At 42.3% G+C, this 11,691-nt stretch overlaps 1 protein-coding gene across 12 annotated transcripts in view; it reads left to right on the top strand.

Moving 5' to 3' along the window:
• The window catches only part of cacna1ab (calcium channel, voltage-dependent, P/Q type, alpha 1A subunit, b), a 159,281-nt gene that overhangs the window by 40,530 nt on the left and 107,060 nt on the right, over nucleotides 1-11,691 (top strand). For all 12 annotated transcript variants that reach the window (XR_014874764.1, XM_085164310.1, XM_085164308.1 and 9 more), the window contains exons 2-3: nucleotides 2,896-3,001; nucleotides 4,610-4,749. Coding sequence is in view for 11 of the 12 variants with exons in the window: in XM_085164310.1 (XP_085020436.1) it covers nucleotides 2,896-3,001; nucleotides 4,610-4,749 (246 nt within the window). In the remaining variant the exon portion in view is untranslated. The remainder of the gene's footprint in view (nucleotides 1-2,895; nucleotides 3,002-4,609; nucleotides 4,750-11,691) is intronic.

The following is an 11,691-nucleotide window of genomic DNA, read 5'->3' as shown; positions in this document are numbered from 1 at the left end:
ATAAAGATCTGAAGGAATGGGAGGAAATGAAAGAGAAAGACACACACACACAGGCAGAGTGTTACCTCCTGCTTTCAGCAGGTTGTTAGGCCAGCAGAGTGTGTGTCTGCTGAATAATAGATGGTGTGGCAGGCTAGCATGTAGTCGTCAAGCACATACACATGCACTCTCTGCACTGCGGCCTGAATTAGATTATTCAAATGAAATACATTTTAAGGTTATCCTAAAAGTGAAGGAATAACTTAAATATGAAGTAACCATGTAAAAACACTTACACACTGTGAAGTGCTGTAAATCCTGCACTTAGATCAACAAAAAGCTCTTTTCTACAGATATGGAAACAGTTCTGCCTTCAGCACCTTTAATAACCAGAGTAGTCATTCGAGTGGTTAGGACATCATGGCAGACAGAATCTGTGGGTACATCTGGACATCGTCTGGTTTTAACATCACGCTCCAGCTCTGCGCCTCTTTTTTGCTTCAACACCTGTGAGCAGAACTGTTTCTGCATTAGATACTGGCCTCTCCTTTGTGATATAGTGGCAAAAGTGGTCTCTCACATGGCGCACCAAGCACAGCAAAGAAACACAGAGTGTAAGCGCAGTGTTCCTGTGACAGGGGAGCGAAATGTTGCAAAGCAGTAGGATACCATCCATACGTTTTGGTTTTCTAGGCCTAAGATCAGGTAAAGTTAAATGAAAAGTGGCTAAACCTATTTAACAAGTGTCTAGGTCTGTGACAGTTGAAAGGATGATCTGTACTGAGATGGTTTATACTGCCACACACAAAAAAAAAAACTTTGGTGGAAGAATTTGAATTCGTCTCTACATTCTCCATCTGTCTTTCCAGTAGCGCTGCCATTCTCCGCTGTAATTTGGCCAGTGGACTATTATTAAATTGACTACTCACATGATGTTTTCCATGTAGAAGAGAGAGATTTGTGGACTATTGCTGGTGATATTATTTTCATTTTTGCATCATATAATTAGAACTATGACCAAGAAGAATGCAGTTCCTCTACTGCTCAATAGCGCTCCCGGAGGCTAATAATATAATAGGTGTGAACCCCTTAAAGAGCCATAGTGGGTGTTTTGTCTTTGGCCAATATAGCTTTATTTAAATTACAGCCAGCATACCAGTTCATCAGCTGTACTACCTACCACTACTACCACAGCTAACCAGTGGCTAAATAACTGAACATCTGGCTAAAGCACTTTTTCACCAGTAATAAGATTCAACTTTGGAAATTGTAGTCTGCCTCTTACCGCTGCACCTTTCACAAGTATAGGTGTGTGTGTTGTGTCAGCCAGCCAGCATGTGCCATGGAGTTCAGTGCCGTCTTGTTAGTGTGTACTCCGTAGACCGACCTGTCTCATCCTCTCACGTCAGCCGTTCGCCTCTTATCCTTCACACACACACACACACTCACACACTGATGCACAGAGGCTGTCCTGCAGGCCATAGTGTCAGTGTCAATGTTGCATCTGGTAAACACGACAATGGGCGCATACTAGCGCGCGCACAGAGAGACAGACACACACATGCAAGCTAACAGGATAATGACTGGACAATTAGGCACAGGCTTGATCTGTCTAGATGTATCCAGTCATCTTAGCCCCTCCAGCAGCCATTACTCAGGCATGGACACACACACACACACACACAAAGCGCAACCCATTCAAACACACTTGACTGGATGGAGCACTGTGAAAAGCTGGCTGCCCCACCAGGCAACCTTTGTGAGTCAGGCTGTGTGTGTATGTGTGTGTGTGTGTGTGTGTGTGTGTGTTGTGGTGGGAGTTGGAATTTAACTCTCATGTACTGCTGTAATAAAGTGACCATTTTCGGTTTGAATTTCATAATGTCAGTCACTGTTTCTCTGGCGTTTTCTTCTGCAGAAACAAAACTGTGCAACGTGGTGTGCTGACAAAGCAAATCAATCTCCCCCCGGGCTTTATTGGTTTTCTCTTTCGGCAAACTGATGGGTCTGAGTTTGAAAATGGGCTATCGAGAATCGTACACGGAAGTACTGCAGTATTCTCGAGGCATACGCAATATTATTTGGCTTTTTTTTGTTGTTGTCTCGCGTTCATTGGTGTTTGGTAAAATTAAAGGTTGTTGAAGGTAAAGTTCATGGTGGTCGCACTACAGTTGTCTTGTTTAAATAAAGTTTAAGTACAATAAATACTATAATAACAGCGTAATGCGCTGCAGTGGCACCTATAAAGGCATGGTAAAATCAACATTAACTGAAGTTCATGTCCAGTTAAGTGTATTTACAAAGACGGTAAACAAGCAGATGAGTCACACGGTGCCTTACAGAAATGGTAACAGACATACAAATGGACACAAACAAAGGGAAAAAAGCTACACTGAAGAGAAACCCTGCCTTCTATACGATATGTAGCAAAATTCCTATTTATTTGTATTTGTTCTTTATTTATCATAATGTTTTAAACTGTCTTGAGCGCCATCTCCCCTTTTATTGTCATTGCTGTTCTTGTTATTAGTCTTTATTCATTTGAATTATTGCTCCCATCTTTATATTTATTTCTAAATGTTCTTAAATACTACATCTTCTGTTGTAGTATTTAAGAACATTGCAGGACCAAAGAATTCTACTTGTTTTACTTGTTCCAATAAAGCAATGAGATATGCAGATTTACATTTCCTTGGCTGTGTGACATTACAAAGAATAGTGAATATGTAAACAGACATTCAGAGCAACAGAAAGAAAAATGTCACCTGTCAGGCTGGACTTCTTTTCAAATCCATTGTAAAAATGTTTGCAAGTGTCGGTGGCTGGATCTTTGTGGTGTGAATGGTTGCAGTGTTGTGTACTGTATATGAGGTGCATGCTTCTTCCTGGTGCTATTGGCTTTAACTCCAGCTGTACTCCATTTGAATGGATGATTCTCACCACCATCATTGCAAACTGCATCGTCCTGGCTCTGGAACAGCATCTTCCCGATGGAGACAAGACGCCTCTGTCCGAACGACTGGTAACACACATTTTACACACACACACACACATACACAGACATTTAAATGTGGTTCATGTACATGTGCAACATATGCATACATATTCAGTGTGCGCACAGATGGAAGTACATACACATGGAGACCGTTGAGGTACACTGGACACACTGATACCAAATATGCAGAGCTCTCTCACACAGGCTAAAAAAAGAAAAGAAAAACAGTACATTCTCATCATTTTTATCACATCATTATTTCTGATGTGATCAGGCCTGTGAATTGAACTTTGGAGCAATTTCTAACCATGTTGACTGATATTGTTCTCAGCACTTCATAGGTTTACACCGATTAAGTATAACATTATGACTTCCTGCCTAATATTGTTTTGGTCCCTTTTGCTGTCAAAGCAGCCCTGACCCGTCAAGGCATGGACTCCACATGACCCTTGAAGCTGTGCTGTGGTATCTGCACCAAGATCTTAGCAACAGATATTTTAAGTCCTTTAAGATGCGAGAAGGGGCCTCCATGGATCAGACATCTTTGTCCAGCACATCCCACGAATTTAGATCTAGCGAATTTGGAGGCCAAGTCAATACCTCAAACTCGTTGTTACGCTCCTCAAACCATTCCTGAAGCATTTTTGGTGCATTGTCCTATTGAACGAGGCCACAGCTATCAGGGAATATCTTTTCCATGAAAAGGTGTACATGGTTTGCAACAATGCTTAGGTAGGTGGTATGTGTCAAAGTAACGTCCATATGGATGACAGGGCCCAGCATGCACAGCAGCCTCTGCTGGCTTGACATCTTACCAGGTAAGCAACACACACCCGGCCATCCATGTGATTTGAAAGACAAAATGATTAATCAGACCAGGCCACCTTCTTCCATTGCTCTGTGGCCCAGTTCTAATCTTTGGTGGTGCTTTCATCAGTGGATAGGTGTCTGCATATGCAGCCCCTTACACAACAAACTGTGATGCTCTGTGTATTCTGACACCGTTCTGTCAGGACCGGCATTCACTTTTTGGGGCAATTTGAGCTACAGTAGCTAATCTGTTGTATCTGACAACACTGGCCTTCACTTCCCACATGCATCAATGAGTCTTGGCCACCCATGAGCCTGTTGCTGGTTCACCACTGTTCCTTCCTTGGACTTACTGACCACTGCAGACCAGGAGCACTCCGCAAGAGCTACAGTTTTGGAGACGCTCTAACCCAGTCTAGCCATCACAGTTTGGCCCTTTTCAAACTGGCTCAAATCCTTATGCTTGCCCATTTTCCTGTTTCTAAGCTCTCCTCAGTTTTGAGGACCACGTGTTCACTTACTCCCTGATATATCCGACCACTAACATATGGCATGATGAAGAGATAATCTCTGTTATTCACTTTACCTAACAGTAGGGATAAAGTTATGCCTGATTTGTGTAAAGAATTTTTAGGCTGCCATTAAAAACAAAAACCCTACAGAAAAAAATCTCCTTGACCCTTTTTCTTTTTCTCTCTTACATTTCACTTTTCTATCTGCTCTTCCCTTCTCTTTGTGTCTCTACTCACATAACTACCCATAACTTCACTTTTTATATTCCTTCTCCCATTTTTTCCCTTTCCATCCTTTTCCTCTCCCCTGCAGGAGGAGACAGAGCCCTACTTCATAGCCATCTTCTGTTTCGAGTCTGGAATAAAGATCCTGGCTCTCGGTTTTGCGTTACATAAGGGCTCCTACCTGAGGAACGGCTGGAACGTCATGGACTTTGTAGTTGTCCTCACCGGGTGAGTCCACAGCTCTCGTTTTAGTTTATTTTAGCGATGTTCTTCTAAGTGGGGTTAAGATTAGGTTTTATTTTCTTGTCTGTGTTTGTGCCTGTTTGTGTTTGTATAAATGGTTCCTAATGTGTACATGCTTTTGGACACTGAAATGTGTAGGCTGTGTTTCCATGGCTACCCATTTCACTCGAGTTCCAAGTTTGGTGGGGTAATCGCATGGTGAGGCTTTGTTAAAATTTGTTCCTCTGGAGTGAATAATTTGGGATATTTGTGTGGGGATTCATACATCTGTAATTAGCCTAAAGTGGACATTTGTCCTGCTGTAATTTTCCTTTCAGTTTAATTTCTGCTTGGGCATTTATCACAAACATAAACATTTCAGCTTTAAAAAAGTGGGTCCACATAACGACACTAGTGTCAGCCAATTTCTCTTCATTTTCTAACCTGATGGCCGAGGCTAGATTTACAGTTAGGACAGAAAATGTTGAAATATTGTCTCTGCCAAGCGTTATAACTGAATTTCCAGGTTGTTCCATTCAGCTTCCATCTTGAGTCTGACACTCCTCTGCTCTAACTGATTTCATTCGGGCAGGAATTCGATTTTCCCAAATCAATCACTAGAGACCAATATATGCTCTTAAATCTCTTAAGGTTCACCACGTTTTTCCATTTATGTATTGTAGCCATTCCTCAGGAGTGCCAGAATAAACAGTCGTGCATCATTAGATAATTGCTTTAGTCATACCCATGGCGCTGACTGACTAGTCATTGATCCTTCTGCAGCGGTCAATGGACAGGTTGTTCCTCAGCTGAGAAACTGGAGTTTCATGTCACAGTGCGAGATGAATCAGTCCGCCCAGTCAGATAGAATATGTCAAAGGTCTGGACCTAGACAGGTTTCTGCAAAAGGAAGCTGTGAGCAGCTCATTTAACTCCATTGAAGTTCACATAGAAAATGCATTGTTTTTTATGGATAGTCAAACTCAAGGAGAACTAGAACCAATGACATGCCAGCTTACTACCTGACTTGGACGTAATTGTAAGCTGTTCATATGACTGCGTATTTTAGTGTCCTGCAATGGTATGCATGTTTAATAGGGGACACAAATGGAGGCAAACAAAATATATCAAAGAGGGTCCGTCACACTTACCTCTAGCTCCATATTGTTATTCTTGGACTCTATGAATGGAGTCATTCTGTATGGTTTATAGTTTATGGTTCAAAAGAATACTATTTGATTTTATAATGGGTCTTCGAGCAGCCCTTCAGTTCACCTTCTCCCCACAACAAGATGTTTTAGCTTTTTTCCCAATTCCCTTGAATAAACTTTCTTCTGATTTGATGCCCCAAAAAAAGATTCAGACATGTGAGTGGGTGGACCTTGTTAGCCAGAGCTCAGTGCCTGAGATGACCATATTTGTGATATTCTGTGACATCATAAATATCTAAGAGTAAAGAAGCCTGAATACTGGCTTTTAACCACGGATGACAAAAACACAAGGCGAGGCACAAGGAGACAAACTTTGAACAAGGTAGAGGAGGAGCTGGTAAAGAGACTATCAGACTAAGTAATGAGGGGTATAAGTACAGAAGGAGTTAACAAAGTGAAATCATAGATTGTTGAGCAGACAAAGGTGGGAAATTAATCAACAGAAGTTTACCACAATGAAACAGGATGTGTCTAAAGCCACAGTTACATCTAATGTGGTGGTTAGTACTCCCTCAATCTGTGACATAACACACTCCCATTAACCATTTATACTGGCACTTGAGGTGTGCTGGACTCACTGCAGTCAAAACAAAAACCACTGTATCGGTGCTGGTATGGGAATAGATGTTCAAACAGGAAACACCAATCACAGTAGTTTCTTACGTAACATCTCATCTTTACTGACTGTAACATGTGAGAATCTCTGCTCCTGCAGCAGTATATCATTGAAATGCCAGTGAACATAGCCCTGCTCATATTGTCATGTCTCCAACGCTGCATTGTCTTTACATATATGCCAGCAGGTGGCATGAGTAGTCATGTGGTTGCTGTGTGATCTAAATATGGCTGCCTAAACCATAGCGGGTGGGTGGGGGTTACAGATGATAACAAGATGTAGAGAGGAGAAATAGGCAAATAACAGATACGCATATACACACACACACACTTATTTCAGTGATAGTGTAACAATATTACAGACAACACATCATCAATAATTTTTAGATGAATCCTTACTCAGTCTGTTTGTGTGTTTGCATCAAGTAGCTTGACTTTGTGTCTTTTCTAATCTCAAACACACTCACACAGACTCAGCAGAGGTCTGGTTTGACAAGGTGTGTGTGTGTGTGTGTTTGTGATCAGGGCCACTCCTCCTCAGTCACTCTTCCTTTAATGAGGACACATACACACATACACGTACACAGGCTGGATCAGAGTGTCCCTGCAGGGAGCAGCAACCAGGGCAAAGTGAAATGTCACTTCTGCAAGAGATGGGGGAGCTGGTTTGTTGTTATGGCAATAGCCAACAGAGTGGTAGCATAGTTTTCTGCATCCTTCTTTCTCTTTTCTTCTACTATTCCATCTCTATTTAGTTAGCTGAAAGCGCTAGCCGCTGAAGCTAAAACAAGAAGTAGAGAAAATCCCAGCTGGATTTAACTAGAGCTTTAAACTGGTGGCCTTTTACTGCTTGAGGTAGTGTTGTTAGCCCTTCCGCTTTACCCCCATCATCATGTCACTCAGCTTTACAAGATGTTAACTGATGCCATGGGAGCTAAACAGGCAAGCATAAATCACAGCCGGTCCTCAAGTAAGGTGTGTTCACATGTAGTGATGTTTTTATCACCTCTGCTACCACATAGTGTCTCCAGAGGACTGATGACAAGCCACGCACAATGCAACACTTTTTCAGAAAGTAGCATACTGTAGTTTCTTTTGTTTATCTTTGGCAGATCACAACCAAACTGTCCTGCTGTAGAGCACCGTATTAGAGGTCCCTGGGTTTGTAAGGGAATGGAAATACAGGTCCCATCTAATGGGTTCCCTAAAATTTTCTTTTCTTAGAGGAAAAAAAAGAGAATTCCAAAAGAGCAGTAAGGAAAATTATAACATTTATTGGCTTTAAGGGGTATTATAGATATGCTGGATTAACACAGGGGATTTACAGCGTAGTGGATTCACCTACTGATGAGCAGCACAACAGGTTGTTCTTCAACTGTATTCCCTGAAAAAAAAATTAAATGGTTTTGGACTGGGAATACACTCAGTGTGATTTGCTGGGGGGCAGTCTACATGTTCTTGCCTCTGCTGAATTATTTTTACCCCTGGTGGAGATAAATTTCTCCCCAAGTGATTTTTTCTAGAGTGTGAACAACAATAACATCACAAATGGACTTTCACTGACTTTCCTTTGACAGTTAAGCTCAAATGGCAAATGGGAGCTACCTTGAGCCATACCTAACTTTTCATTATGCCACTGAGCAACAATAGATTGTCCCACCATGGAAACTGCAGCTAGATGATTGAAAGAAAACAACAAATGTTCATATTTTACAGCACCAGCAACATTCTAGAAATATAATTACTGAGTCTTAGTCTTAACCAGATACCTGATAGTCATCATCAGTCAGTTATTTCCCCATGAAGGTGATACGTAAAAGATGGACATCATGTAGGGCTGCTACTTTCTGCTAAGCCTTATATGAAGAGCATTTCAGTAGTACTGTACTGTATTGATGGCTTATTGGCTTTGCCACTGATGGTGAAGCTTTACAGAAGAGCAACCACCCTGGTAACTTTCATTTAAAGCATGAGTCACAAGTTAGAAGTTTTTGTCTGGGATGATCCAAAAAACAGTAAAAGGCAGGAGTCATTTTACGATACAGTCTAATTATTTACTTTGTGTAGTTGTTTTGTTTTTTTTTTCAAATTCCAAAAGCTTTCTGTTTGTCTCAGTATATGGACTAGGGGTTGCTTCCTTCCCTGTTCAGTCTTTCGTGCAAGATTTGCACAGATGAACCCTTCACAGAGGTCTGTCACTAAATAGCTAACTAGATAATAATTAACTAGATAATTTTGTTAGTGTGATAAGGATTTATCCTTCCATCCATTTGATACTGCTTATCCAGGCAGCAGGCTAAGCAGAGAAGCACAGACCTCCCTCTCCCCAGCCACCTGGGATTCTCTCCAGCATGTCCGGAGTCTGCCCCAGGGTATCCTCCTAATAGGCCATACCCAGAACCCCTAACCCAGGAGGCACCTTGGTGGCATCCTAATCAGATGTTCGAACCACCTCAACTGTCTCCTTTTGATGTGCAGGGAGTAGCAGCTCTACTCTGAGTTCCTTCCTAATAACTGAACGTCTCATCGTATCGCTAAGGCTGAGTCCAGCCAACCTTCAGAGAAAACAAATTTCTCTTGATTTATCCACAATATTATTCTTTTGGTCATTACCCAAACCATGTGACCATAGGTAATGGACATCGACAGATCGACAGGTAAATCACCAGCTTTCCTTATACGATCAGCTCTCTCTTCACCATGACAGACTGGTACAGTGTCAGCATCATTCCAGATGCTGCACTAATCCAACTGTCAATCCCCCAATCCCCTTGCCCGTCATTTTTGAACAAGACTCCGAGATACATGGAGTCCTCCACTTTGGTCAGCAACAGCAACTCATCCCTGACCCGGAGTGGGGGACTCCACATTTTCCAGCTGAGGATGATAGCCTCGGACAGATTCTCGTTCCTGCTGCTTCACACTTGGCTGCAAAGCATTCCAGTGTAAGCTGAAAGCCACCATCTGATGAAGCCAACAGAATTATGTTATCTGCAAAAATCAGAGACAAAATCTAAAGTGGAAGCCTTCTGCCACCTGGCTGCGCCTAGAAATGAACACAATTTTGGGCAGCCCTGGCAAAGTCCAACACCCACCAGAACTGAGTCTTACTGCAATAGGTCGGCAGCCTTATGAAATTTCCCCTTGTGGGACTAATAACAAAGGTATATCAATACTATGGCCAGCAATATAGATCGGAAACTCCACCCCAGTCTGCCAGTCCAAAGGCACCATGTCATTGTTATGTTGCTGAGGTGTGTCAACCAAGACAGCTCTACAACATCCATAACTTTAAAGAATTCAGGGGAAACCTCATCCACCCCTACCACCAAAGGGTTGTTGAAATACCTCAGTGACCTCAACCCAAGTGATGGATGGGTCGTGGTCGTGTCAGTCGTCCCCAGAGTCTGCTTCCTCTACTAAAGCAGAATTTTGTGGAGATTGTGGAGATCCTTGCTCCTTCCACCAGAGTCACCTGACAGTTTGCTAGATTCTCTTGTTCTGTGGTCTCAGTGCCCTCCCGCACATGTTTTTACTTCATCCACTGCCATACCCACACTCTGCTTGACCTGTCAGTACCTGTAAGTCCCACAAAATAACCAAGCTGATAGGACTCCTTCAGCTTGATGGCTCCCTTCACCTCCGATGTCTACCATTTGGTTCAGAAATTACCACTGCAACAGGCATCAATCACCTTGCAGCCAAAGCCGTTGTGATAAATATTTAGGTTAAGTTTCAAGCCTGGTCAAACTGTTATTTAGGGGTTTTTTTTATTTGGTTTTCACAAATCACAACCTGATCGCAGGTGACATCAGTAGCTTCAGTAATTTGTGAAAACATTTTGCCCTTTTATAACACCTTTTAATATGCTAAGAGGCTTTTAATGTGATTGCATACATTCAGAATTATGTTGTGTTGAAAGTGATACATAAATGAGCCTGCTGTTTCATTTATGAAAAGGTTACCAGGGTGCCCATTCAGACATGAAGCTGACACATTCAGATGTCTCAGATTAATCAAAGAAGGGTTTTACTTTAAAATTAAAATCATTATCTGAGTATGCACATATTGGCTTTTTACATCCAAGTGCCATCTCACATCATAACGGAACCAACGGTTAGTGCTTCATAGCTGCCATGTTTACATGCAACTTTAAATACAGCTTTAAACTGCAGTCACTGAAATTCAACACGTCCTGCAGCATTCTGCGTGGATGGATGGATAGATGCAGTAAATGGATAGATGTAGATATGGGTAGAGCGAGAGAAGCAAAGTGAGCCCTCTGAGAGCAATGAAGCCCCTTGCCAGAGTAGCAGTAGAGTACTACTGCAGCTAGAGAGCAGAGGGAGGGAAAAAGGAGGAGGAGGTGGAAGTAGAAGACACGTGACATTGTTTCTCTATTCCCCTGGGCTCTGGATAACAGGACAGAAAAAGAATACAAGATGGGCTTGGCTGTTAAAGAAGGCGTGAGAAGGATGGAGAGCAGAGAAGAGTTTAGAGCAAGAGGAGGGAGACCACAGGAAGCAAGGAAAAGTGATGGCTGGGGGTACAGCGGCAGTGAAAGTGATGTATGGAGAATGAGAGAGAGGTTTGGAAGAGGAATGGGAGGAGGAGGGAAGTCAAAGATGGAGATGGAACAAGGGGGGAGGGGGGAGAAAGAGAGAGGGAAATGAGAAATGCCAAGAGGAGCGCGCTGAGAGAGGGAATGAATGTGTGTGTGTAAGCGCTGCAGTAACCTGCTTTTCCCTGCTCCCTACGATCAATCACTCGCCACAGCCTATATAACACACTCTGCTTGTAGCTTATGGTGCATACACACATAGACACTGTATGTAGACACACACAATTACACACAATTACTATGCTTGGCCTATATTGCCAAGTGTAATCATACTTCAACCCACTATGTATATTTTACTCTGAAATCAACCTTCTGTACTCTTCCTATGTGTGAACGCTATATCTGTGCCATTTGAGGGTTAAGATGTGGTCTTCCCTTTTGTACAGTGTAGCAGAGCTGCCTCAGGAGCTCTGACCACTGTCTTATTTATTGCAAAACACGTAAATTTGTCATTGAATCACGAGTAATACACCGCAGCAAAGTCTTGAATTTCCATTTTCT

This window comes from Neolamprologus multifasciatus, chromosome 6, assembly GCF_963576455.1.
Source record: "Neolamprologus multifasciatus chromosome 6, fNeoMul1.2, whole genome shotgun sequence".
NCBI classification, from domain to species: Eukaryota; Metazoa; Chordata; class Actinopteri; order Cichliformes; family Cichlidae; genus Neolamprologus; species Neolamprologus multifasciatus.
The sequence above is the reverse complement of the archived record's forward strand: the minus strand, read 5'-3'. Positions and strand labels throughout refer to the sequence as shown.